The 25,498-nt window shown below is 49.2% G+C and overlaps 2 protein-coding genes across 2 annotated transcripts in view; both read right to left on the bottom strand.

Annotated features, from left to right (window-relative positions):
• Positions 1 to 233: 233 nt before the first annotated feature.
• On the bottom strand, positions 234 to 7,843 carry LRRC43 (leucine rich repeat containing 43). Its single transcript, XM_071572120.1, has 12 exons — positions 7,748 to 7,843; positions 7,183 to 7,434; positions 6,807 to 6,917; positions 6,536 to 6,675; positions 5,710 to 5,948; positions 4,859 to 5,015; positions 4,346 to 4,488; positions 4,011 to 4,150; positions 3,797 to 3,865; positions 3,305 to 3,514; positions 2,632 to 2,713; positions 234 to 497 (listed from the first exon to the last, which is right to left on the bottom strand). The coding sequence occupies exons 1-12, from the start codon at positions 7,841 to 7,843 to the stop codon at positions 343 to 345; spliced, it is 1,794 nt and encodes a 597-aa protein (XP_071428221.1). The 3' UTR covers positions 234 to 342.
• A 7,997-nt stretch (positions 7,844 to 15,840) lies between these two features.
• MLXIP (MLX interacting protein) overlaps positions 15,841 to 25,498 on the bottom strand; it is a 44,492-nt gene continuing 34,834 nt past the window's right edge. The window contains exons 13-17 of the mRNA XM_071571767.1: positions 24,438 to 24,539; positions 23,016 to 23,143; positions 21,938 to 22,061; positions 21,177 to 21,306; positions 15,841 to 20,718 (exon numbers count right to left, since the gene is read on the bottom strand). Coding sequence (XP_071427868.1) covers positions 20,597 to 20,718; positions 21,177 to 21,306; positions 21,938 to 22,061; positions 23,016 to 23,143; positions 24,438 to 24,539 — 606 coding nt within the window. The 3' untranslated portion in view covers positions 15,841 to 20,596. The remainder of the gene's footprint in view (positions 20,719 to 21,176; positions 21,307 to 21,937; positions 22,062 to 23,015; positions 23,144 to 24,437; positions 24,540 to 25,498) is intronic.

Genomic DNA, 25,498 nt, shown 5'->3' with positions numbered 1-25,498 from the left:
GCACAGCCCCTACAACTCGCACACACAACCCCTACACCCCGAACAGAAACCCGACACCCCGCACACAACCCTTACATCCCACACACATCCCCCCTACACCCCGCACCAGCGCCCTACACCCCGCACACCCCCCCCTACACCCCGCACACACCCCCCCTACACCCCGCACACACCCCCCTCTACACCCCGCTCACACCCCCGAAGACCCCCGCACCAGCCCCCGCCCACTGCAGCTCCTGCAGAAGCTCCGCAGCAGCCCCAGACCACCACAAACCCCGAGGCATCTCCCAGCTCTGGCGATTCGGCCCAATCAGGTTTATTTCCCACTCTGCTGCAGACACGTCACTGGGTTTCCCCCATGGCCACGCTCTCCTGGCTCTGGGTACCGACTGCCAAGGGCCACCGAAGCAGCTGCATCTGGAATTGAACTGTTAGTGGCACGGGCTGGGGCTCTTGACCCTCCTCCAGCTTAGCTGTGTCTTTGTTTTTTCCTTTTCCTGTGGAAAGAAGTAAATGTGTCACTGTCTTGAGACAGTAAATCACGCTAAAAGCAGCAGCGTGCAGAGGGACTGCCCAGGGTGTCAGCACTGACTGCTGAGCCTTGAGGGAAATCTGTCTGAATATGACTTTAGGTAAGAAGCCCAGAAAGTATCTCTAGGCAGAAAACTGATCTGGGTGTAAGCTTGCTTTTTGTTTTAAATTCCCCTAGGACAAAAGAAAGATGCAGAAATAAATGATTTCAAGGATCCTGGAAAATCAAGTGCTGAGTAAAATGAGACCTACGTGAGACTCTTTCTGAAGACATCCAGCAGTGCCTGGGCAAATTGTTCACTCAGCACAAAGCTTGCTGCCTTTCCTCTTTAAGCTGCCTGGAAGGGATCCCAGTTGCTCTGAGAGGACTTATTATTTGTGTGCATTTGCTGACTGAGGGATGCAAATCAGCCTCAGCTCCCGGCTGTGAGTGCTGGTCCCTGCACAGCCTTGCTGACACGTGGCTGGGAGCCACCTCTGTCCCTCTGGCCACTGCAGCAGCTCCAAGGAGCTCCGTGATGCCCAGGGGAGGAACAGGTGCTGTGGTGACTCACAGAGCAGCTGAGATGTGCAAACCCCACATCAGGACGTGCAGGGGTGCTGGAGCTGCTCCCCCAGCCACAACTGGGGGGTTCTGTGAGTCACACTCACAGCCATGGGACACTGGGTGTAGCAAGCTGTGGGGGCAGCTCGTTTTCAGGAACTGTGAGCTTTGCAGTCACACTTTGAAACACGCACTCAGTGGCCCTGGGGTGCAGCCAACCCTCCTCCACCTGCACAGGCACACGGGGACACCAAATTAAGCACAAGTCTCTAATCACTTAGGGTTTCCTGCAGCAGCTTCTGTGCACCCAACACCATCTCCTGCCACACAACCCCCCACAGAAAGGGTTCAGCCTCGGTCAAGATGAAGGGAAAACCTCCTGCTGACTGCAGGACTGGCACCCCAGAGAAAGGAAGGAACGCCAGTGCTGGGCTTCAGCTGTTCCACAAGAGCTGCCTGTGCTGCTTCAGCAACACACCGAGTGTGTATTGCAAATACACATCTTCTTGTGGGGAAGATGGAGTTTTCTTCCTTTCAGGGAGCTGGGAAGGCCACAGGCTTCCTCTAGTGCAGACACTGCAGGCAGGGCTCTGGGATCCTCCCCAAAGATGGGGACGCTGCTGTGGGTGATGGGGCACAGAAAAAAAAGCAGCCTAGAGCTCTTGGGAAAGGGGGTTAATTGCACTCTTAAATCTGATGTCAGAGCAGGGAAACAATGCTCCTTTGGTAGCTCTGAGAGGTGCTGGCCTGACCCTCTCCATGCTCTCCTTGACCCCTGAGCAACTTTTCAGCTGTCTGACCACCCCTTCCCTTCCCCACTTCCTCCTGCTCTTGCCTTACCCCTCCAATGTGCTGTCGCTGCTATTTTTGCAGTCAAAACCAAGGAAAAACAACCTGCAGCAGGCAGGGTGAGCTTTGTCTCCTGTGGATTAAGCAACACTGCTGTCTGAGCAGCCTGTGAGCTCTGCCCTGGAAAGGCAGGGGACACCTACGGGGGGCTGGGGTGGTCTCTTCATGGGTGGTAACAAACAGGGGGCTGTTCTCAGTCCCACCATGGGCTGGCTGGGGCACCTGGGGTTCTCTGTGCAGCTCATCTCCAAACCAGCAAGAAAATAATCCCCTCTGCAAAGCTCTTTGAGATGTGAGTTGGAAATGGATGAGGAGCTTATTATGCATCCGATGCAGCCCTCCCTGGCTGTCTCTGCCAGACCCTGCCCATGCCCATGCCTGGTAGCACATTTCTCACCCAAAAATCTGCCATGCCCTTCTCCCCTGGCACATGGTGCTGGGGGGTGTGTGCTGCTGCCAGGCCAGCCAGCAGCCCACCCTTGGTCCTGTTCAGACACTGATTCATAAGGAGTCCAGGCATGAGTCCATCCTGACAGCCCCACAGTCAAAGTCTGCATTCACAGCCGAGGCTCAGGATGTGAGTCAGTGCCTGCTCTGTGGAGCTGCCAGGGTGGCTGTGCCCTGTTGCTGCCCCTGGCTGAGCACTGCTCCTGTTTGCTCTCACACCCCCCACCCCACTCCGCCCCACCAGGCCCAGGCTACAGCACCTTTGGGAGATGGTGTGTTTTTCCTGCTGGCCTGACCTTCTGCTTTTGTTTTTTTGCTCTTGTCTTTGCCTTTTTTCTTGTCCTGTGGGGAGAGACGTTTCCACAGTTAGGCTGTGTTGAAATTCAATGCCCTCATTCAGTCCTGTGACAGCTGTCACTGTCACTGGGCTTTAAAAGGGCACAGGAAAGAGGCGAGGGGGTGCAGGAGCGCAGCAGAGAGGCTGCTCTGAGCAGAGAATCCAGGAAACAGGAACTGTTGGTACAGCTGGTATGTGCTGCCATGCTGAGAGAGAGCACCAGAGGAAGCACAAGTGGTTGCCTTCACATTCTCAAATGGAAAAATCAACTCATCTCTTTTCCTAGGCCCACAGAAAGTAGCAGTGCTGCCTACTAATAACCACTCCAGCAGGGATGGATGGTGGTTAGGCAGGGCCATTTCAGCCCCATTTTAGGGAGGGGAGAACTGAGAGAGGGAGGAAGGGAGGGATGGAGGGAGGGATGAAGGGAGGGATTGGATGGATGGAGAGAGGGAGGGATGGATGGAGGAAGGGATGGATGGAGGGATGCCCAGGGCAGTGAGCACAGGGCAGGCTGCAGGGCAGGACATGCTGAACCCCAGCCTGCAGCACTGCTGTCCCTGGCAGCCCTGCCTCACCCCTTGGGGCCGCGACACGCTCCTTACCTTCTCCTTTGGAACTGGTGATTCTGGTGGTTTCTCAGTGATCAGGACCCCAAAGTCACACACGGTTGCCACCAGGTCCTTGGTGGCCAGCAGGGCCTCCAAGCTCACTCTGGTGGTGCCCAGGGTGCTCTGAATGGGAGGGTCACTGCGGAGTTCCCGTGGCTGCTGCTGCTTCTTTTTCTTGTCCTTGGAGGTAGGACCCTGCAGGACATCAGCACAGGGACCAGCCTCAGCAGAGGCCTGGGGCCTCTTTATCAGAGAGAAGCAACCCCAAGCCAGCCCCTTGCCCACCACTGCATCCAGGCCAAGGTGTGTGTACCCAGCTGCTGCCTTCCTCCCACAGCATTGGGGGACTCTGGGAGAGGTCTGGGATGGAGAGGTGACTGACACACCAAACTAACCCAGGAGAAGGGCCCTTGTTCTCCCATTGCTGTTTTAGGAACTCACAAATAATGTGGTCATTGTTCTCTCCCAGTGCCCTACCTTGGCACCTTCCTTCTTATTCATGACTGGGTTTTCTTCTGGATCAGGATCCACAGGCCATGAAATCACCTGCCCAGAGAGAGGAGCTGCTGCTGCAGGGGCTGTGAGGGCCCAGGGTCACTGCCATCCTGCCCTGCTTCCCAGAGGGAACATGGTACCACTGCTGGGCCTCCCAGCAGCTCCTCCCCTTCATCCAGCCCTGCCACACACTCACCTTCTCCTCCACAACCGAGACAATCGTTCCAGCTGCCAGGTAGGACTTCAGCCCCACCAAGTCCTTGGCAATGTGCTCCTTCCTGTAGCTGCAGTCGATGGTGTCTGCCCAGGGCTTTACAGGGGTGGCAAACACCTTTGCTGTGTAGGGACACAAGTCAATTGTGAGGAGTTCCTTCTCAAGGACAGAGCACTCCCAGGGCACGATGGTGCCAGTTCATTATCCATGAGTCTCAAGCTGACACTGCAAGGGACATACTGATGCCCACCACATGCCAGGAAGAGCCATAAACCTGCCCTGAGCAGTGGGACAGAGAATTTACAATTCCTCATTACCAGAGAAAGCCTTGTTCTCCTCCATGGCTGCAGGGTCCTGCTGGTTCTTTGTTTCTCCTGTGTCCTGAGCAGAGCTGTTCACATCCAGCATGGACACTGTGGGACTCTGGTGCATTTTTGTTACCTGGAACAGAAAGGGGTCTCTTAGAAGGGCATGTCTGGTTTGGTTTGCATTGGGACCAGGGAGCAGAGCTGCCTCTGAAATCCTATTCCTCGGCCCAGTCTCATGGGAAGAAGGGGCATCAGTGCCAGGGAGGGCTGTGACACAGTCAGAGGGAGGGGGGCTGTGAGTGCACCCCCATGTGCAGAGCTCTGAGCTCCCTGAGAGGGACAGGGAATGTGGGCAGCAGGGACTTGTTCTGCCAGATGCAGCCCCTGCCACATCCACCCCTCCATAGCCTGGAGATGGATTCTCCCTTGCTGTGACCTGCCAAGCCTGTTGGCTTTCAGGGGCACAGTTAAAGACCAACCTTAGTGCTGCTCCCGTTCTCGAGCTCCTCTCCATGTGCAAACTCCTCCTCTCCCTCTGCAAACTCATAGGTCACAAAGTAGCTGCAGGTGATCACCGGGCCCTCGGAGTCACCGTCCAGCTGCTGCGGAGCGCTGGGATCAGGGACTCCCTTCATCTCCCCAACACTCACAACCACTCGAGCTTCACTCCTGCTCAGTTCTAAAAGAAAGACAATCTTGCCGTGAAGCTGCACCACATTCTTTGTAGAGTGAGGAAGGAACAGAGCAAAGGGACACCCCCAGGTCCCCTCTGTGCCAGCGCTGTGACAAGCCACTGCCACGTGGGGTCACTCCAAAGCCACACAAACACCCCTGGCTTGGCTGCTCTGACTCCCTCGTTAACATTTTAGTCTCGAAGGGCACATCCAGCACACAAACTCATGGAGTAAGTGCCACCAAGAGGGGCTTTCCACCCCGGGTGTCCCCAGCCCCCTGCTCCTGACTCGGTCGGGGCTGTGCCACCACTGTGTGCAGGCAGTGCAGCACCCTGGGAGCTCCTTGCCCAGTACAGGTGTTCCTCTTCCCACAGCTCCAGAGGGAAACACGGGGTCTGACACCAGCTGGTGTGTGGGAAGCAATGCTGGGATGCTGAGGCAGGGCTGGCAGTGGGGTGGGTTGTTCTTGGGCCTGACCAAGGCTAGAACTACCTTGACTGCAATTACACCACTGCAGGGTCCTCTGACTGTCTCCCCACCTGTACTGTCAGGGCAAAAAGGCACAGAGAAGGAGCTTCATTTGAAGAGAGGAGACAAGGAGGGCAATACTGGATCCAGAGTTCGCCCTGAGGACTCAGAGCTCAGCCTCGATGAAACCCCTCCCGGATGGCAGGGCCAGGTCCACAGGTGGGGGCTCACCTGGCTGCCCTGCCAGGCCATGGAACTGTTGCCTCTCATCAGGCCCCACGTGGATGTCATCGAGGAAGGACAGCTTGGGCAGGCTGTCCACGAGGAAGCCTCTGTAAGTGGGTATGAGAGCCAGGGGGTTCCCCTGGAGCACCAGGATGCGGAGCTTCGGCAGAGTGCACAGTTGGGACACCAGCCCCAGCAGGTCCGTGAGGCTGTTAAAGCTCAGGTCAAGGGAGATGAGGTTTGGCCTAAGGAGAGAACCCAGGGGAGAAGAGAAGGCAGTGAGCACCTGCCTGAGGATAGAGTCAGTGCCCTGGGGCAAAAACAGAAACAAAAACCTTGTTTCCTCAGCACAGACCGGGTTGAACTGGGGAATCAAATGGTACAATCTCGAAGCCAATTTCAAATTCCTACCCCACAACTCAAAACCATGTTTCTTTACCATCCATTGATGACCCCACTGCAACATTTGGTGATACAGCCTAAGCCTTAGATTCTTCCCAGGGCAGACTCCCAGCAGGGGCTTTGGGGAGGACATGGATAAAAGAAGCTGTCCAGGGGGATAGGAACTGTGGCAACCAGGGTGTCAAGGCAGTTTTCCTGGTGATCTCCCCATTCCGCACCTTGGCCATGAACTAAGACAACCTCTGAGCATGAGATAGCAGACAGCAAATGGAGACAGACAGCTCTACACAGGGAGTGGGCACAGAGCAAGGCAACGACCCTGCTGAAGGGCTGTAATTTCTTAACAGGGGCCGCCTCGATCGCTTGAGGTCACCTGTTCACATCTGTCCGCCCCCCCTTTCAGGAGCCCACACTCAGGCTGTGGCATTACCAGAAATTCTCCGTGAAGAACTTATCCTGAGAAGGGCCACACAGCCTGTTGTGTCCCAGGCCCAAGTGCTGGAGCTCCGGGGGAGGCTGAGAGCACAGGTCCTGCAGATCACCCACAGTGTTGCAGCACAGCTCCAGGACCTGCCCAGGACAGAGGGAATAACACACACCTTTGCACTGGGCTGTTCCTGGCACTCCTGGGGCTGTTTGGCTTGCACTGAGAGCCCAGATGGGACCTCCTTGCCCATCCTGCACATGGACTGCTCGCTCACCTTCAGTGTCCGGGGCAGGTTGGCCGAGATTATCCTGCTGATCTGGTTGGCACTGAGGATGAGCTCCTCCAGCTGCTGGAACTGCAACACATCCTCATCAACCTCCTCCACCTGCAAAGACATGGGTTTGGCCAAGATGTCCCTGAGCCACCCCGGGGCCAAGGTGACATGGACACGTGCTGATCCATGTCAATACCTGTAACACGGATTAGCACAACATCCTGGGGAGGGTCGGGGGAGCAGCTCTACCCCAGCTGCAATAATGGAATCTGGGAAGACTCTGGGATGGGGAAGGTGTCCTTTTCCCAGGATGCTTTCCCTCCCAGCAGGCAGACACGTTTTCCTGGCCTACAGTTTTGCAGGCACTGGCACTTACCCCCTTGTCGACCATCCGCAGGGACTTGAACAGCTGGTAGACTCTGGAGCCATGGACGAGCTCAGGTGCCAGCAAAGCTACCTCCCTCAGGAGCTGGTCCTGGGGGCTGGAGTTGGGGGGCAGAGCCCAGGGGCTGTGCTGGTCCCTCAGCAGCTCCAGCAGCACCTCGGGGGTCTCCTCATTCAGCACAGCCTCCTCCTGCCCCTGCTGGACCCTGCGGGGGCCCCTGTGGCCACCGAGGCATGATTTGTTCTGCAGAGAGGAGAGAGGAGAGGCAGCGACAGCCCTGCAGGCACCAGGCCACGTCCCATGGCTGTGTCCCTGCCCCACAGCTGTGTCCCTGTCCCAAGGCCATGTCCCCTGTCCCACAGCTGTGTCCCCTGTCCCATGCCTGTCCTCCCCATCCCACAGCTGTGTGCCCTGTCCCATGACTGTGTCCCTGTCCCACAGCTGTGTCCCCCGCCCCACAGCTGTGTGCCCTGTCCCACAGCTGTGTCCCCATCCCATGGCTGTGTCCCCATCCCATGGCTGTGTCCCCATCCCATGGCTGTGTCCCTGTCCCTACCCAGCTGCCGGGGCCACAGGGGAAGTCCTGCAGCCGCAGGCGCCGCAGGTACTCCCAGAAAGCAGCCGAGAGGCTGCAGCAGGCGGGCGCTGCCATCCAGCCCTGGCCACGCAGGGAATTCCTGTTGCCAGGAGATGGTGGTGACGCAGACGCCATGGAACCAAACACCAAACAAACTCTCTGAGTGGGGCGAGCCTGGGACAGCACCAAGTTCCTCAGACTGGGAGTAAATGCCTGGTTTTCTGGATCTCCCCCAGGTTCTGGGGCTGCTCCCCACCGGGGCAGAGCAGGAGGCCTCGAGCAGCACTGCAGGATGCGTGATCAGCCTCCTTCCCTGGCCAAGGAGCTGTGACATGGCCTTTGCCATTTCACTTATCTGTGTCCTGAGGTCACTCAGATTCTGAGGAACAAACAGGGAGCTTCCCAGCCCGTTGTGAAAGCCCAGCTCTTCCCTCATGTGGAGGGCACTGACACCACAACTGCGCAAGGCTGTCAGAAATCAAAGTTCACAGCTGGAAATACCAGCTCCCACACTTGGAAAAAAATAGGTGAGCTCCAGGAAGGAAAGCCACAGCTTTGTCTCAGGTCAGCATCAGGTCTCTGCTCGGAGATTGATTTCCTTTTTCCAGTGATAGGTGTGGAGTCAGAGGCTACAGATTTCATTTGAGGGAGCTGAGAGGGCCGCGTGTGTCAGCAGAACTTCATGAGAGGAACTGCAGATGTTCTGTGATGTCTGATGGTTACGTGTTGGAAAGCTGAACCTCTCAGGTTGGGTTTTACAGGACGGATGCTGACCTGCTCCCTTATCAGCTCAGCAGCTTGTCACAGCCTTGAACAGGCAGGAAAGGATGTACAGAGCATGCACAGGCTGAGACATAGTGGCATTGCCTGGAGTGGAATAACCAGGCAAACTGCTGCCCTCAGCTTTAAGAGAAAATGAAGTCAAACCTTCTAAGAACCTTTGAAAGAGCATTAGCAGTTGTTGAACCATATTTCATGGAACTGCCCCCCCTGCCTTTGGGGCTGCACAAAGAGATGTTCCTGCTCTTGAAGGAAGACCAGACTCCTTGTCTGTCCTCCCTGGCTGCACCAGGAGAGCTGGAAGGGAACTGGCAATGCCCAGTGCCCTCTCTGATGTACAAGTTCATTCACTTTCCACTCATCTCCCTGTGGGGCACTGACCAGCTGCATTTCTCTGCTCTCTTAGTCCTTCCAGACAAGCAAGCCTCCAAGATCACCCTCCTGCCCAAAAGGAACCACCTGTACCAATCACTGTTTTGTAGGGATGTTCTTAAAGAATGCCCTGCACAGCAAAACAACTCTGTCTCAAATTAACTCCCAAATGATAATAAACCCCTCAAGTAATAGAAGTGTCTGCCAGAACTGTCCTTTTCTAGTTCTTCCCCAGCTCTCTGTTTTTTATTTTCAGAGAGGATAATGTCAAATGAAATGCATAACTGATTATTTGGACACCAAGATGTTGCTCCTTGAAAGTCTTCTGGTGATTTGACACATGCTCATCTTTGAACTTATGACCACCACCTTTCACCACATCTGCAAAGACAGAGTGGGAAGCACAAGTGTGGATGTGTCACAAAGGTTTTTTCACAGGGGTTTCCTCTGCTCTCCTTTCTGTCCCAAACCATCAGTAGTTCTGCTCTTCTGACCACAACCTCACACTTGTAAATCACTCATAAATCACTTTTAAATCCTAGTCATAATTTTTCTCTGTTTCGGTGTGCATGAGAATTTCCTGCATTTAGTTACTTGAAACAGAAAAGCACCTCAGAGAAGTTGAGATGGACAAAAGGGATGGGGAGGTGGGATCCTGGGCACCTTCCCCTGGGTTACATGAGAGGGTCCCACAGGCTCTTCCAGACATCCAGCAAAGGATTTATACACTGAAGTGTACAAAGGAAGCCCTCCCTATCTTGCACACAACCCCCCTGTGGCTTCTTCTCTCCCTGCACTGGCCCACTCCTCCACTCGCCCTGCAGGCACTGGGCAGCAACAACGTGCCTGCAAGCCCCAACCATGTTCATATTAAAAATACAACAGAGTTTATGTCCTAAAGCCTACATTTTGGAAAGCCCAAGGCTTTAGATGGAATGGCTAAGCCAAGCATCCCAAACTCCTCACCAAACAGATGGCACAGGACACAGGACACTGTCTGTGTCAGCTGGAAACTGCAGCGAGATCACAATCAGTGCAGACGCACTCGAACCAACTTTTGATGTAATCTTCCGAAAAAGAAAAAAAACCCCAAACTATCACTGGCAAAAAACCCCAACAAACTTGCTGTGGAGGAGACACTGACGCAGGACTCGGGGGTGCTTAAATGCAGCCTGGCAGTGCCACCCCAGCACTGTGGGCACCAGCGGCTCCCAGGGCAGCAGCTCCCACCAGCACCTCTCCCAGCCCACCATGGAACGCCAAACAGGTGGGTCTGCCTTACCCTGAGGGTGCACTGCTTGGTGTTCATCACTAACTCAGCCACCTGATGCTTTATAATGGATCACACTGCACAAAACCAGAAGGTTTTGCTAAAATTCTGCGGAGGGTTGAGGCTGACCATTGTGTTCTTTTTCCTTTTGTCTCTTGGTTTGAATGCAGAGATCAACAGGTTTGCCATCTTCCTCTTCTGTCTGCTGGTTCCTTTGGGCTGCTCTGCACCAACAGAGGTACCAAAAGAAAGCAAAATTACTACAGGACAGAGGCAGAAGCATTTTACTACTGATATAAAGACCTTGGTGTCAGTGATAGAAAAGCGAGCAACTGACTTGTTTGAATACTATGTAAGTACCACTTTGCATGTGCTGTGTCTGTGTAGAAATCTCCTGGGTTATTATAAAACACTAGAAAGACCATTAGAAAAGAAATATTTGGCTTAGAAGCTAAAATAGGCTCTTCTCTGTATTCTATGCAAGAAGAAAAGCACTCAGTGCATTACTTAAGGACAGAGATGGTCAGGGCAGCTGCAGAAAGCCTGGGTGACTTTGCCTCAGGTAACTGCCAGGTGAGACCTTCCAGACTTCCAGTGTTCCTCCTCAGTCTCCAGAGTCAAACTGGGCTTGGAGCAGGCATCTTTTTGGAAGAATCCAGTCAGATGACTGGAAACATGGCCTTGCTCTTCAGTCTGACCCAGTGCTTGAGCTCTTCAGCCAAAACTCCTGCTCACCCAACCCTTGCTTGGAGATGGTAGAACGTGCACTGAGCCCAGAGGTCAAAGCCTCAGACCAACTGCAGCTCCTGGGACTGTGTGCCCAAGAGTGTGCTGATAAAAATCAACACTGACATTTCCTCTGAATTCATTCTTGAAATTAAAACCACCTCTGCTGACACAGATGAGAACACACTCAGGCCAAAGCAGATCTCTGGCATAAGTGAATTCTGCCCAGACAGCAAAGGATAAAAAACAATACTTAGAAAAGCTGAAAACAGGGCATGGGGAGAGGAACTGCACACTCAGCCACAGACAGTGTGCAACACCTGCTTGATCTAAGGGGTGTTGGTACAACTCTTGAATCACAACCAACACCCCCAAGTGTACCCAAATGAGAAATGGAAACCACAGGATTAACAATTTCTCTCTCCTCGTCCTCCCTCACAGAGAAATTGTGTTAATCAAACGCTCCAAGGCAAGACCCAGCTGCTGGACACAGCCATAGACATGGTGAAGAGGATCCCCGAGTGCCCAGCTTTGCATGCCAACTGCTGTGCTCTGCACCACATCTACAGCATCCTGCAGGCCCTGAGGGGTGAGGTGGAGATCATGTGTGGCCCAACCTCCCACACCGTCGTCAGTGCCAACCTCATCCAGCTGAACACGACCTTGAGCGAGGGGCAATCCTTCTATACCTGCAGGAGCCAGGCCCTGCCCCAGGGGCACCCCAGCCAGGGCCAGCCCAGGGGCTTTGCAGACACCATGAGCTACATCTGGGGGGTTCTGAAGAAATACCAGCAAATTATGCAAACGACAAAACAAATGTACTCTAAAGCAGCGAGTTAATACTCCTGGATGGAAAGGTACTGGTTAAATGTGTCCTGTCAGGGTCACCCTGCCAGGAACAACACTGACAAAGCATTGCTACTCTAGGTATTATAACTACATAATCTAGTTTAATTTAACATTTAAAGGATGAATGTCTTAAGTTATTGATTGTATTTATTATAAAACTATTTATTCCATCCTATTTACAACAGCACATAAAAGAATGGCTCAGGGTGATTTAATTAACCAGTCCTGACATAAATGAGCAAACAGGAAAGTGTAATTTTAATGTTATTTATATTTTTATCTTGCAGTTATTTTTCAAAAGAAAAGTTGATTGTCAGTAGTTTTATTTTGTACTTCTCTACTAGTGAGTTTTATTTATAAATTTATATAACATCTATTTTTATAAATCTATTTAAGCAATTACATAGTTTGTATAGGTACTTACTCATACTTTTAACTCCTATGTGTTAATAGTGAAAGGGATGGATGATGTACTTGCTACTTAGTAGATGAATGGTTTTACTCATTTCCTGTCTTTACCTCTGGATAGAACCTGTAATTTAATTAAAACAAGATTAAATAAAGGAAATATTTCTGCACTCTCTTTTTTCCACCAAATTCTTTTTTACAATATTTTTGCACTAACAAACTGAACCAGCTGTTTCTGGTCCTTATGTAAAGACCTCAGAAACAAGAGGAACAGAGGGACCAAAGGGAGCCAAGGGAAAATTCCTCCCAAATGGTCCAAATTTCAGACACCCCTGCAAGAATGTCACATGGTGGTGACAGAGCAGGTGCAATTACAGCCTCATATCTTTCCCTGTTAATGGAGAAAGGAAAGAAGTGTGGTTGGAAAAAGATCACTGCCTGGGGGGTGTTTATCCCCAAGGCAGAAGCAACACCTACTGACCTTTTCAGGTGGGGTGAACAAACCCCAACAAGCAGGAAATCATTTGTACCCCGAGGGCTCAGACATCACCACTGCCAAGGGCTGACAGGGCCACTCGAGCCTTGCAGCAGCAGGGATTACACAGGGCCACTCCCTGGGGCTTCCCCTCCCTACACACCTTCCCTTCCACCTTCTGAAGCTGCAAACAACTCAACGGAAGTGCTTTCCTTGGAAAGGGAAATGTTTTCTCAGAAGCTCAAACAAGATGTTGAAGTGAGTCAGATGGTCTGTCCCAGCTCACGTCATGGGAAGAGCAACCTGAAAAAGAGGAGAGTTGTCCTTCTCCAGGGGGGCACAGAACTGCCCTGCCAGCCCTGCTGTGTCAGCTCACCCCCGAGCTCAGGGGAAACACAGCACTGGAGAGCCATGGTCCTCCTCCCAGGAGCTGCAAGAAAAGGGTGCTTTGCTGTGAGTGTCTGGGCTGCAGCAGGACAGGTGGGCTGGCTGGTACCACACAATATTGGTTCACACCACACCAACAGCCTGGGCTGAACCCACAGCACCAGTCTGGGCTGAACCCACAGCATGAACCTTCAAAGGGCTGAGCTCAGGGAGTGCTGACCAGTAACTCATAGAGGAGGCAGAAAGAAAGGGTAAGTGCAGGCCCAGGTAAATGCAGGCCCAGGTAAGCTGGGCACAAACACTAACTGCAAACAGGCTGATGCACAAAGTGACACAACTATCACTAAAGCACCTCTGAACCTGTGAGAGCCAACACCAGCCCTGCAGAGGTGGTTGTGTGGCTTCCTTTGGAAGCAGCTCCCAGGCTCTCCGTTGCTGCAGGCCCACAGCCGAGCGCTCAACACGCCATGGTGAAGCCCAGACAGTCTCCAAATACGACTTCAGCATTCCCAGAGAGACTGAGATCAGTCACTCCTGAGAGGAAAAAGCTGCCAGTCCCAGAGAGAACAGTGAGAGAACTCCTTCAGACCTGCAACCATTCTGGTGCAGGGTCACCAGGGCTCAGGTAAACCCTCCTGAGCCCTGCAGGGCTGGGAGCTGGGGGATACACCTGTGCCATAAGGTGACCCTCTGCTGTGATGAGGATTTGGGCACCAGCAAAGACCTCTTGACAAGCAGTTCCCCAATTATCCTGATTGGAAATGAAGCTTTCAAGACCTATGAGGAGTGAACAGTTTAGGTGGAGGAGCCACGCATGGGCTTTGGAAGAAGTGTCAGAAGGGCAGGGCTCAGGGATATGATGTGTCTGATCTTTGTGGGTTTGTTTCCACTCTGTGATGGAAAGGCAGTGGGGGGGATGATACACACACCTTGTTCTGACACAGGAACATGTGAAACATCTCTCTGGGTGACAACAGGGGCTCTTCTGTCTTTGCACACAGGGAACTTCCCCAACACCAGCTAACCATGCACTGCCTGCCCTGTCACACCCTGGAGAAAGTCCTCAGGGCTGAGAACAGGCAGAGAAGAGTTCCTGAGGGCAAATATAGGTTAAAATAAATAAATAAATAGATTTGGTGAGCATTAGATTCCATTCTTTTACATATGAAGAGAGGCCTGAGCTGTTTGCCCACTGAAGAGCCAATTCCTTTACAGCAGTGACTTCAGTTGGCACCAATTCCACAGAGCAAAGGGAGGTCCACTTTTGGCAGCGTTCAAGGAGGAGCAGAACCTGCCACACAAAGAAGCCACTTCAAAAACTGTCTTTTCACACATCAGCTCCAGTTACAACATCCCCCCCCTGAAATCACCACTAAATCAGTAGTACAGAAAACATGCTCTGCAGCCACAGTTTCCTCCCAGAGCGCTCAGATAGCATCGCTGCAGTAACTCTGGCATTTGTAAGGCTTGGCCAAGACACAAGTTGGGCTCAGGTGTTAGTTTATCATTGTTGAAGAGCTCTGCTTTTCACTGCCTACTCCTACCAAAATGCTCTGTGTGAGATCAAGCTACAGATTTCTGAAAAATTAAAAGCTGAGTTCAAAACCTGCTGCAGCTTCTAGAACCGCAGGTCTGACTCATCAGGGGTTCTCATCAGAAATATTGACACAAAGACACCAATCGCAAGGATAAGATCAACCAGCACCAACTCTTGTGTGGTGATTTTAAAATAAACCCCTTCTTTTCACTCATCTATTACCTTTCACTTCAACTAGAGCCTCAGGACTCAACGCTGCTTCCACTGGGCAAGAAAATCCAAAATGACAGCGAGGTGACCACTGAAGCACAGGGAGTGTCCTAGCAGGGAAAAACAAAAAGCAGTCATTAAAGGCAAAGATGAAATGTTATTCATTTTTTAAGTGGGCTGAGGCAGCTCAGTGCCTGACACAGACATCAGTCCCACGGGAACACCGTGTTATCCAACCTCAGTGCTGCTCTGCAGACTCCTCTGCCCAGGCAAGGTCAGACCCAAATCCAAGCCTGTAAGAAAGTAAGACCATCAGGGCTCGAGGCATCAGTGCAGCACCCACAGGCTTAACAGATTCCTGGATAAATGCCAGGGCTACCTGGGAATTCCTGCCTGTTAGAAGTGCACAAATGAAAATGTTTAGTTTTGCCAAACGAGGTCACTCTCCCTGCTGTGTGTAATGGAATGAACAACCAACAAGGGTCTGACTACTCCAGGAATCCTCAGGATGAAAATCATGTGCTGCAGAAGGTGACAGGGCAGCTCAGGGGGTGTTCATGGCTCTGCACTCACCGGGATGGTGCTTTAGCCCCTGTTCACCCCCAGCCTCTTACGCTGCTTCGGTGAAGGGGAGCAGAGATGACTACAAAGGGTAATTTCCAGTTTCTCCTAATGTGGCTGATAATGCCTGTGGTGAGACAGGAACATCCCAGCACAGCAAACACAGCCTGGGGTCAGGGCACGAGGAACAGACACGACTTGGGAGCTCCAAGTGAGCTCGGAGGGAGTTGATTATTTCAGTGAGAAAGAGCCCAAGGGACACCAAGGTTCTTAAAAAGGAATCCAAACTTCAGCAGCTGCACAGAGGACACACAAGCCTTGCCCTGGGAACACCAAACACAGATCCAGAGGGTAACCCCAGCCCTGTTCCCAGGAAAATGAGCCCTTGCCACCTTTAGAGCTGCAAAAGGGCTGCCAAGTGCCTGGTCCAGGAACAGCTCTACTTAACCACTTCCCCACCTCCAGTTAGAAAATAAAGGCATTACAACCAGTTTCTGCCAAAAAATATCCTTTATTGTTTTGGTTGTAAATATAAAAACAATGCATTGCACAATTTAACAGACCTACTGAAAAGTGCTACATATCAACAGCACAACAGAAGTTGTGTCATGCAACAGAACAGGAAACCTAAGCAAAGCAAGAGCACAACCTGAAGTCCTCATACCTTCAAGCTTTTTTTATCCTTTTTTTTAAACAATAATGAATCCATTCACTTAAAACACATTTAAATACAAGGTAGAAGAAGAAAACAAGCAATTTATTCATTGTATTGTTAATTAAAAGGTCTGCTCCCAACATTGATGTCTTTTGATTGAAAACTTTATTCATGTTGGAAAAGTTCAGATAGAAACTAAGTTCAGACAAGGGCTGGAAAGTCACTGTACGATATACCTAAGGTGTGTTTCTTTGTAACTGAAGTTACTGTAGAGCTCAAGTTTTGCAGATAAAGCTACAATTTGGTACTACCACTTCTGCTCTAACACAGTAAATGAGCAGGAAATCCAGCCAAGAAGGGCATCAAAGGAAACTTGAGGTTTAATTGACATTGTGGGAAAAATATCAGGGCCCTATAAAACAAAAAAACCCCCAAACAAATGATCTCTTAAACTCAAGTGTATCAACTGAGGAGTAACAGAAAAACTGTTGTCTCACCTGATTAAAAACTCTTGCAGTTACCAAGAGTTACTCACATTCTCCAAGACTGGTGGGACTGAATCCCTAAAGCACCTGAACTGGGTGTCATCAGCCTCTTGGGGGTGTTTTTACATGCAGCAGAGGTAGAAAGGAACCAAGAAAAAAAAAAGAAAAGGTGAAAACAGTGAACAACCCATTCTATTTGCAGCAATGTCTTCCAGTTGGCAACAACAAGGCAAGAATTACTCACTCCAGAAACTGAGAAAGTGAAACAGCCTTCAAATAACTTGTACTACAAAAGCATTCTCTTACTGAATGTTTATGCAGTGAGCTTCCCTCTCTGTTCTCAAACTGATCTTCAGGAGTTTGGGGTTCTAAAGCAAGCAAAACTAAACTTCCCTGTCACCTCCACCACACAGGAACACACACACTCACAAAGGAATGTAAAAAACCCTGAAGATACAAAGGGATGCTGTTTTCCCACACAGGTTGACAGCCCTTTGTCTTTTCAAGCCATTTCAGACTTAGAGGTTTGAGCACTTGCATATTTCCTGGGTTCTGTCAGGCCTGTGGTGTGACAGTGAGTACCTGTGTGTGTGCTCGTGGACACAGGACAGGAGGGGGTGAGTTCAGCAGGAAAGAGGCAATTTTTTCCATACATACACACAATTACTCACAATCTCAGTTTGAAAGGGACACAGATAAAACCCTCTTAAAAGCCAGGGAAGCCCCACTTTGTCCATTCACTGAATTTTCCACAGAGCATTGTGCTGGGAGGAACAACGTAGGACTCGTGATAGATCAAATGCATTTGCAACACCAAGATCTAAGGCACAGATGGAAACATTCTAGTCAGCCTCCCTTCAAGGAAGCCTTCCCAGGGGGTCTAGAAAAGAACATTCCACTCAGGTCAAATGGTAGTAATCAAGAATCCTTTGGTTTTGTGCAGAGATCAGACTGTCATGAGGAAATGTGCACTTGTCTCTGATCCTACTACTCATTAATTCCTTCAACCCTGGTGTGCTCCTGGACTTTCACCACTCACTCCTCCAGCTAAGAGGAGGCTAAAAACTACAGTACAAACTAATAACTACACCAGATAATGCCCAAGTTCCCCAGAACTTGTGTTTGGGGTGGGGACCATCTACAGTATCCTGATTAACAGATTTCAAGGTCAGAAGGAACCACCAGACAATCCCAGTGTGACTTTGTGCGTATCACAGGCCATAAATAAGTTGTTTAGTCACTTGTTTACTCAGTGAAATATGTTGGATTTGAATGAGTACTTGTACTTATATGTGGGGGTTTTCTGACAGTTTAGCACCAATTCACTGCAGACAGAAGTGCATCACCTGCCTGAGTTCTGTGCAGATACAGGCACTGTGTGCTTGGCTCGCTTTGGTGACACTGAGGAAATCACAGCCCTTCAATCAGGGGGGAAAAGGATACCAAACTTTTTTACAAAAGACATATAGTATTGAAACTCCTCAATGGGTAAGAAAGACAGACTAAGGAGTCCAAACATAAACCAGAGTGCAGAACTGGGCAGGAACCAATACATACGTGGTCCATCTCTTCTCACACTGACGCTCAGATGTGAGACATAAACCAGCTCTTTCCTCCTGTGTTTCCAAATGGACTGAAGTCTTTCTCCTCACAAGGCTGACTGATAAAAGAATTCTGATTTGCAATCATAAGGGGACAAAACCATATTGAATCACTGCTTCAAAGAGCAGCCACATCATTTCTGGTAATTGCACTACTTGTAAAATGCTATTTCACTTTTTCTTCCCTCCCTCCTACACTCTTGCTTAAGTAAGCAATCTCTGATTTTTTTTCTCTTTATTATGGTAAGATTTGCAGATTTTCAATAGTGCTTTGAGCTTATTTCTCCACCACAACTGGATAAAACAAGCACCTTCCCTCCAATTGCAACCAGCTCATGACACAATGAGCTTGATGGTTTTTCCATCCACATCCACACAAAAACAGTGAATCGACAAAAATTTTAGCAGTTCAGTCAAATTAATGACCTTCCTGCTCCTTCAAGGTCCCTTTCAGCATCCAATAATCCACTGAGATCTGGGATGTCAGGCTTTACGCTGTCACATTTCCCTGGGCTTTGAAGTATTTCTTGTAGTGCCCTTTGCTTGTTGAGACAAACCTCCAACGTCATCGATACCAGAAATGGTGACAATCACACACCATCACTGCTGACAGGCAGAGACCACACTGCAGGGGGGCCCACTCTGCAAACTGCAGCAAAACAACAGTTCCTGGACAATGTGCCCACTGGTTTGTTGCTAGAGAACCAGGGACACGTTTCTGCCATCAAACATATGTGTGGTGTCTGCACCTCTGTGAGATGGCAGCCCACTGAGGGGAGGGTGTGAGGGACCCTCCCCAGCCCATCCCACTGAGGGGAGGGTGTGAGGGACCTTCCCCAGCTGATCCCACTGAGGGAAGGGTGTGAGAGACCCTCCCCAGCTCATCCCGCTGAGGGGAGAAGTGTGAGGGACCCTCCCCAGCCCATCCCACTGAGGAAAGGCTGTGAGGGACCCTCCCCAGCTCACCACAGTGTTAAATGACTTCACTGGAATCAAGTTCACAACCAGTGATAAAAATGGGAGGATTTAAAGTGCTGATTTAAAAAAGAATTCACTTATTCAACACTTCTTACCCAGATGCATCCCAAAGGGTATTGCTTAATTAATTATGTTATGTATGAAGGATCAAGGTATGGATCCCTCCAGAAAATCTACTCACTATTTAATCACTATGACAACCTTTATACACTATTTCAAAAAACCCTTCCTTAGCTGAGGCTTGGAGTTTTGTTGGCTTTGTCACAGGTTTTCACATGTGCCACAAACTTCATATTATAGGTCAGATTTGCTGCAAAAAAAAAAGAAAGAAAAAAGAAGCATCTCCTCATCTTTGTGCACAGCTACAAGAGGCACGTTGGGGCTGGTTTGCCTTCCCCTTCAGCCCCCAGTTCCACTGCAACAGGACTCAGTTTATCTGCAGCAGAGCACAGTCTGTCACAGAAAAATGTTTGGAGTTTTAAAACTTTTTACATGTTTCATAATTCATGCTGAACATAACTCTCTCATACAGACCAGGTTTAGCAAAGTCCTTCAGGTTTCTCAGATAGAAGGCAAAAAGAAGAAGCAAAAAAGACAGAGAAGGAAAGAGCTGACTACAAGTCCGTGTGGTTTGATATAGTTTCTGAGATAATAAAAAAGCCAATTTCTTACCCTTACAAACTCAATTCTCTGAAGTGCTACTACATTTATTTATGGATGTGTTTTATATGTGCTCATTTTGTGAAGGTGGCAGCTGAACTGTACAGAGTGCAAGGAAACAGTTCATTGATTAAACTGGTATAAAATTCATACATTTATCCTAAATTGGAGAATTTCTGCAATCTAAAACTGCTGTCTTGCACTCACTGCACAGCCTGCTGCTCCCTTACAATGGCTATACTGCAAAAAAAATAAAAATCAACTCCTTTATTTACTAGAAAATAAAGCACGTCTCGAAACTGATCATATGCAATGATACACTCATTAAAATAAAAATACACAAAACACAGCCTGAGATTTTAATTCTAGGATTTCTGCCACAAGTCAACATCACTGATGGGTTTTCTCTTCTCCTTTGGTTTCTCATGTGATCCTGTTTAACGATTCTCACTATTCAAGTAAAACAAATGGAACTGAACACCAGAGAACAAACCCAAGAGCACATTTCGCTTCACGAAGCCCCAAGTCCTTTCCCCCCTGACGAGCACAGCCCTTGGCGCGCAGGACTCGCTCCGAGCGGCGCCTCTCGCTGCACAGCCCCCAGTGCTGCTCTGCTGCACACCTATTGCTGCCTGCAGGACTCAGCCCTGCCGAGGTTACCTGAGCTTGGGGGTTTTCTCACCCAGTGCAGCACCGGAGAGGGATCAGAACGTCACGGCGATGTCGCAGCATCGCCGAGGGCAGAGCCGGAGGCGCCGAACCCTCGGGGTGGTGGAGAGAACGCTTTCTAAAGTGCACTGACCCACAGCAGCCTCTGCAGGCTGGGGCAGGTGGGTTCTCCCCCCTTGGATGAGCACCTCAGGGGCTTTGGCTGTTAGGTTTCCTCGGCTCTCTTGTTCAGCTTGATGACGGCCTCCATGGCTTGCTCCGGCAGGCACGACGGGTCCGACAGGATCGACGTGGTGGTGCTGAGGTGTCGGAGGGTGTTCAGCACCACTGCACAAAAACAGGCAGAAAAGCAGCAAGGAAAGTCCATTAGTCTCACTGCTCTTTCTTCTGCACCCCTTGACAATGTAAATGTAAATTTAAGCCTTGCTGAATTGCAAGGGGGAACAGAAGGTCGTTCCAAACCTCACATGTCTTCCTTCATCATGAGATAAATCACAAACTAACTCCAACTAGACCTGAGTGTTTGAAACTTAAAAGCAGTTTCAGACTGTTCAAACTCTGGTATCATCAACATTTGGTTTTTTTTTTCTGTTCAGTGTTAAACATGCTAACAAGTGTCTCCACAGTCAGGAGAGGTTCTAATTTTCCACTGAGCTGATAAAAAGGAAGCGCAAGTCACATTCATCATGTGCTTTCTTTATCATCCTCTGACTTTCCAGAAATGCCATTATATTTGGTCTCATTTCCTATGATCTGGAATAGCTGCAGGAGGGAACTTCACTTACTTGGCCTCAGGACAGGAAGAGAACAGTGCTGATCCAACCAGGCCAGTGCAGTTTCATTCAGATCTTTAAAGTTTCTTGTGGAAACCATCCCATTGAAGGACTCAAACAATGGCTTAATAATAATGCTGAACTGCAAACCATCACGTGTTAAGGGAGAAAACAAAGCAGGAGTTCAAAACATTCTGTGGGAAAGACTACTACAGAGAAAACATTGGATTTCTTAATGGACTTCAACTGCCAGAGGGATTGCAACATTTCAAAAAGTGTTTGTTGAAATCTGTAACACTGAGACACGGGAAAATTGAACCTCAGTTCCTAATGATACTCACTGTATTTTGCAAAATTCCTCCACACACTCACCTGAAAGGGCAAGAAGAAAGGGAAGGGGAGGAAAAAGGAAGGAAAGGGAGTGGGGCAAAGGGGAATGTGCAAGTTTGTAATCTTTTTTTCCCCTGCAATTTTTACTATTCTCTGTGTAGGTTTCCCAAAAGACAACCAGAGCTGTAGTTACAGCAGAGCCCACTAAAGATTCCTTGCAGCACAATAACCTCACCTTTGTGTTGCATTTTACTTTCCAGTTACCTCCCATACCTCAGGTGTGCCTCAGGACAGTCTGAGGGCAAGGATCCATCTCCATGCACAGATGTGGATAAAAACTGAGGCCATTTGTTATTTCAGTAACTTGGCTTAAAGTCCCAGCATCAGAATCCCAAGTTGTTGGCTCTAAAAGTCCCAGTACCCAACTCCAAGTAAAAGGATACAATCCAGAACTTCCAGTTCTGCAGGGTCCTGCTCCTCACATACTCATCAAACATCCTCCTCATGTGGTCAAAACTCTGCCGTGTGACGGACACGCCGGTGGCCGGGAGCTGCTGCTGGCAGGAACTGACAACATGTGCCCAGGTCAGAATCCCTCCAAAAATGACACATTTCTCTTCCACACTAAATGAGTCTAAGTGAGAAGTGTAGCATTTCCTGCCCCAGGGGCTTCCCAGTGCATGACCCCAGCAGAATGTAACTGTTCCAGGAATATAAACTGTTTTCCCATCAGTTTTGTCTATTTTCAACAGCAAAGTGATTCTCAAGCTGCTGCACACACTTCTTGTCACAAGCAACAAAAGTGCAAGCAAAGGACAGCATAGAACAAAGTAGTTTGGAGCATCCAATTAGGAGAAGGCACATTAGGAGTTGAGGAAATATTTAGAGTTAATCCTTAGCAATGTTACAGAAGAAAATGTAACACAGATTCTTCAGGAACAGATCAGTTTTAAAATAAACCAAACAGACTCCATCATACTTTTTAAGAAAAGATGTTTTGATTTGCTGCTAATTCTAACATCATTGCTAAGCCTCAAACTTCTGGAGAGGGAAGTAAAGGCACCGGGGTTCTGCAGGTGCTTTATAACAGTACACAACAATCACAGCCCCACCGAGCAAAGGGAGGCACCAGAAAGGTGAAGTGATTTATCAGTTATGTTCAGCCAAACTTCTGTCTCTCCTGTGCTCAATCCTGTTTTCCTATAAAAACTGACTGCATTTGAGAACTGCAGCAGAGCCATTGTGAAGAGCAGGAGTGTTTGATCACCAGTGAGCACAGCTTTATAAAACACCATCACTGGCTTCTTGTCCAAATTCCCGTGACCTGACACATCTTCCCTGGCACTGCCCCTGTCGGGCATTTGTGCCCAGAGCTTGCTGAAAACCCACAGCTGGTACCAGTGCCCATCTGGGGCTGGTGGCAACTCCAGTGCCCCTCAGCACCCACGTGCTGGCAAACACACTCCCTGTGCCCCAAGGCACCCCCAGAGCTGCCCAGCACAGGAACCCCCCAGCTCTCACAGGATGGTGGCGTTCAGCTCCTCGATCTCCTCCCGCAGGCGCCTGCTCTCCTCCTGCATCTGGGTCCTCTCCTGCTGCAGCTTGGCAATGTACTCCACTGTCCTCTGCAGTGTGATTGCATGGCTGAACTGCACCAAACACAGACACAGACACACAGCTCACCTTCTGCAGCAACGTGAGACACGGGAAGGGTTTGCCCCTAACCTGAGGAACACCCACAAAAGCACCTCAGCACCTTAAGTTTCCTTCCTTCAGGCCAACCAAAACACTTCAGACACTACACCCTTCATTCCCCTGACTCCTCTTCACACTCTAGCACAGAGAAATGTGGTTGCAGTGCTTGTTTTCTTCCAGAAATTAGATTTCTGCTACTTTGTTGAAGGATGTATTTTAATAATTTAAAATGTTTTCTTTCATTATCTGTCCTCTTAAAAATATTTACAATTCCTATTTAAGTACTGTAGGATGTGCTCTATCTGCTGTCAGATTTATAGTGCTGTGGAAGTGTTGTTGGAAGTTGACAATATAGATTACTTAGTCTGGGAAACCTGAAACAGAAGGTAACATGTCTGGCTACCACCAAGGAGTCGAACAAAAATACCTGTCAGCTTTGAGGAGGAACCAATCAAAAATCTGTACTTGAGAAATTAAATAATCAGACATTTTACTAAAACTGAGCTTTCAAAACTGATTTCCTTTCAAACAGACCATTCTAGTCAGGAAGTGAAATTCTGATGATGTATCACCTACATTTCTGAAACTAGAAAAATTATGTAAATAAATCAAACATGCCACACAAAAAGCTTTCATGTTTTCCACGTTTCAAAAGGTACTGGTATTTACAGGATGTTTAGGATTTTGCTGTGCATATAAATTTGTATTTCACTAAAAGTTAATAGTGCAGCCAGAACATGTTCTTAACTTGGACAGTGATTTGACAATGAGAAATCAGTTGGGAATTTTTTCTTTGTAAATCTATGCACAAAAGACAAGTGAAAGGGGGGAAAAAAGGCCTGAGAACACCTGCCAGGCTGTGGGCACAGGGCCAGACTCTCAAAGGCAGCTGGGTGACATGAGATGCAAAGAATCCCAGAGGGATTTCCAACCCCCCTGGACTGGCCACACTCCCAACTGCTGGAGGAGGCAGAGATGTCAATAGGGTAGCATTTCATCAGACAGGAATTGTTCAAAGTTTGAAGCTGCATCAGGAGAACAGTTTCTGAAAGATGAGGTGCTTTCACACACTCCTGACTATGAGCCATGGATTTCTCCCCTTCTCTTTCCAAATCCCTCAGTTCAAGTACCTTCACTGACTGACTGGCATTCAGTCAGTGGTGAAATGATGGGATTTTTTCACAAGTCTTTCAGAATGGCTCTGTTTTACATTTCACATCAAAGTGTTGCTTCTGCCAAGGTACTTACTACTGACTTGGAGTTGGCAGTCACGAGGCTGCTGAGGGTGCTGAAACCGATCTTGATATTGACCCTTCGCTTCTGCGCCGAAAGGTGCTTCACCCTTCGATTCTGCAGAAACAAAACCAGCTCAGGCTCTGCTGTTCTGCTTTGCTGTTCTACTGCTATTCACACTCAGCTATTCAAACCCAGTGTTGTTTTTAGACCTGTGGCATTCACAGTCTCCCCAGTCAAGGCCTCATGACCATAAATTTGCAAACAGTGGTTGAAGATTTTAAAAAGAAGCGTTCAGTGCTTTAAATTCAATTCCAAAGTCTGTAGGTTTTCTTTCCAAAGTACAAATTTTTATTTACACCAGTTCTGAAGGGAAATTCCAATTTCCAAGGCTTGTATTTAGTTAAGATTTTGTTAGAGTTTTTCAGTTTAAAACAGTCCACATCACTTATGCCTGACACACAGAGAATGTCTCCTGATACAACAGGCAGCCTGACAAAAAGGAAAACAGAAGAATCCACAACTCTGGCCAACCCTGAGGATAAAGACTTTATCAGGGATGAGCATTTTTGTTTGTAGCCTTTAAAACTTAAGTTTCCCTCAAAATTCTTGGAAGAAAATGAGGAGTTCTTGTAAGTCAGGTTCAGTTAGCTGAAGTCTTAACTGTATTCTTTTGTCTGAGCAGTTTTGCTTTGTGTGAGCAGCTGAAGTTCTGAAGCCTTAGGCCACAAGCTGCACACTTGTGAGAGACAGAGACCAGTGCAAAGTGCAAGATAAGGAAGCTGTGACTGTCAGCAAAAGGTGCAACCCACCCAGATAAACCAGCTAATGACCTGCCTGCAGTCTGGGAAAGAATCCAAGGAGGGACAAGAAGATTCTGGACCAAAACCCACCACTGCACCAAGGGGTGTGTGTCAAGAGTGTGTGAAGAATGTGCAGAGTGCAGGGGAATAAAAGCACAAGGATTTCTCTGTTCTGGGTTTGTTGAGGGAGATGTTCTGTCCAGTCAAGCAGGATAAGATAGTTAAAAAGGCTATGGAGCTGGCCCTACAGGCAGGGAGAAGTCAGACTGCTCA

Source organism: Pithys albifrons, chromosome 17 (assembly GCF_047495875.1).
Source record: "Pithys albifrons albifrons isolate INPA30051 chromosome 17, PitAlb_v1, whole genome shotgun sequence".
Taxonomy (NCBI): Eukaryota; Metazoa; Chordata; class Aves; order Passeriformes; family Thamnophilidae; genus Pithys; species Pithys albifrons.
The sequence above is the reverse complement of the archived record's forward strand: the minus strand, read 5'-3'. Positions and strand labels throughout refer to the sequence as shown.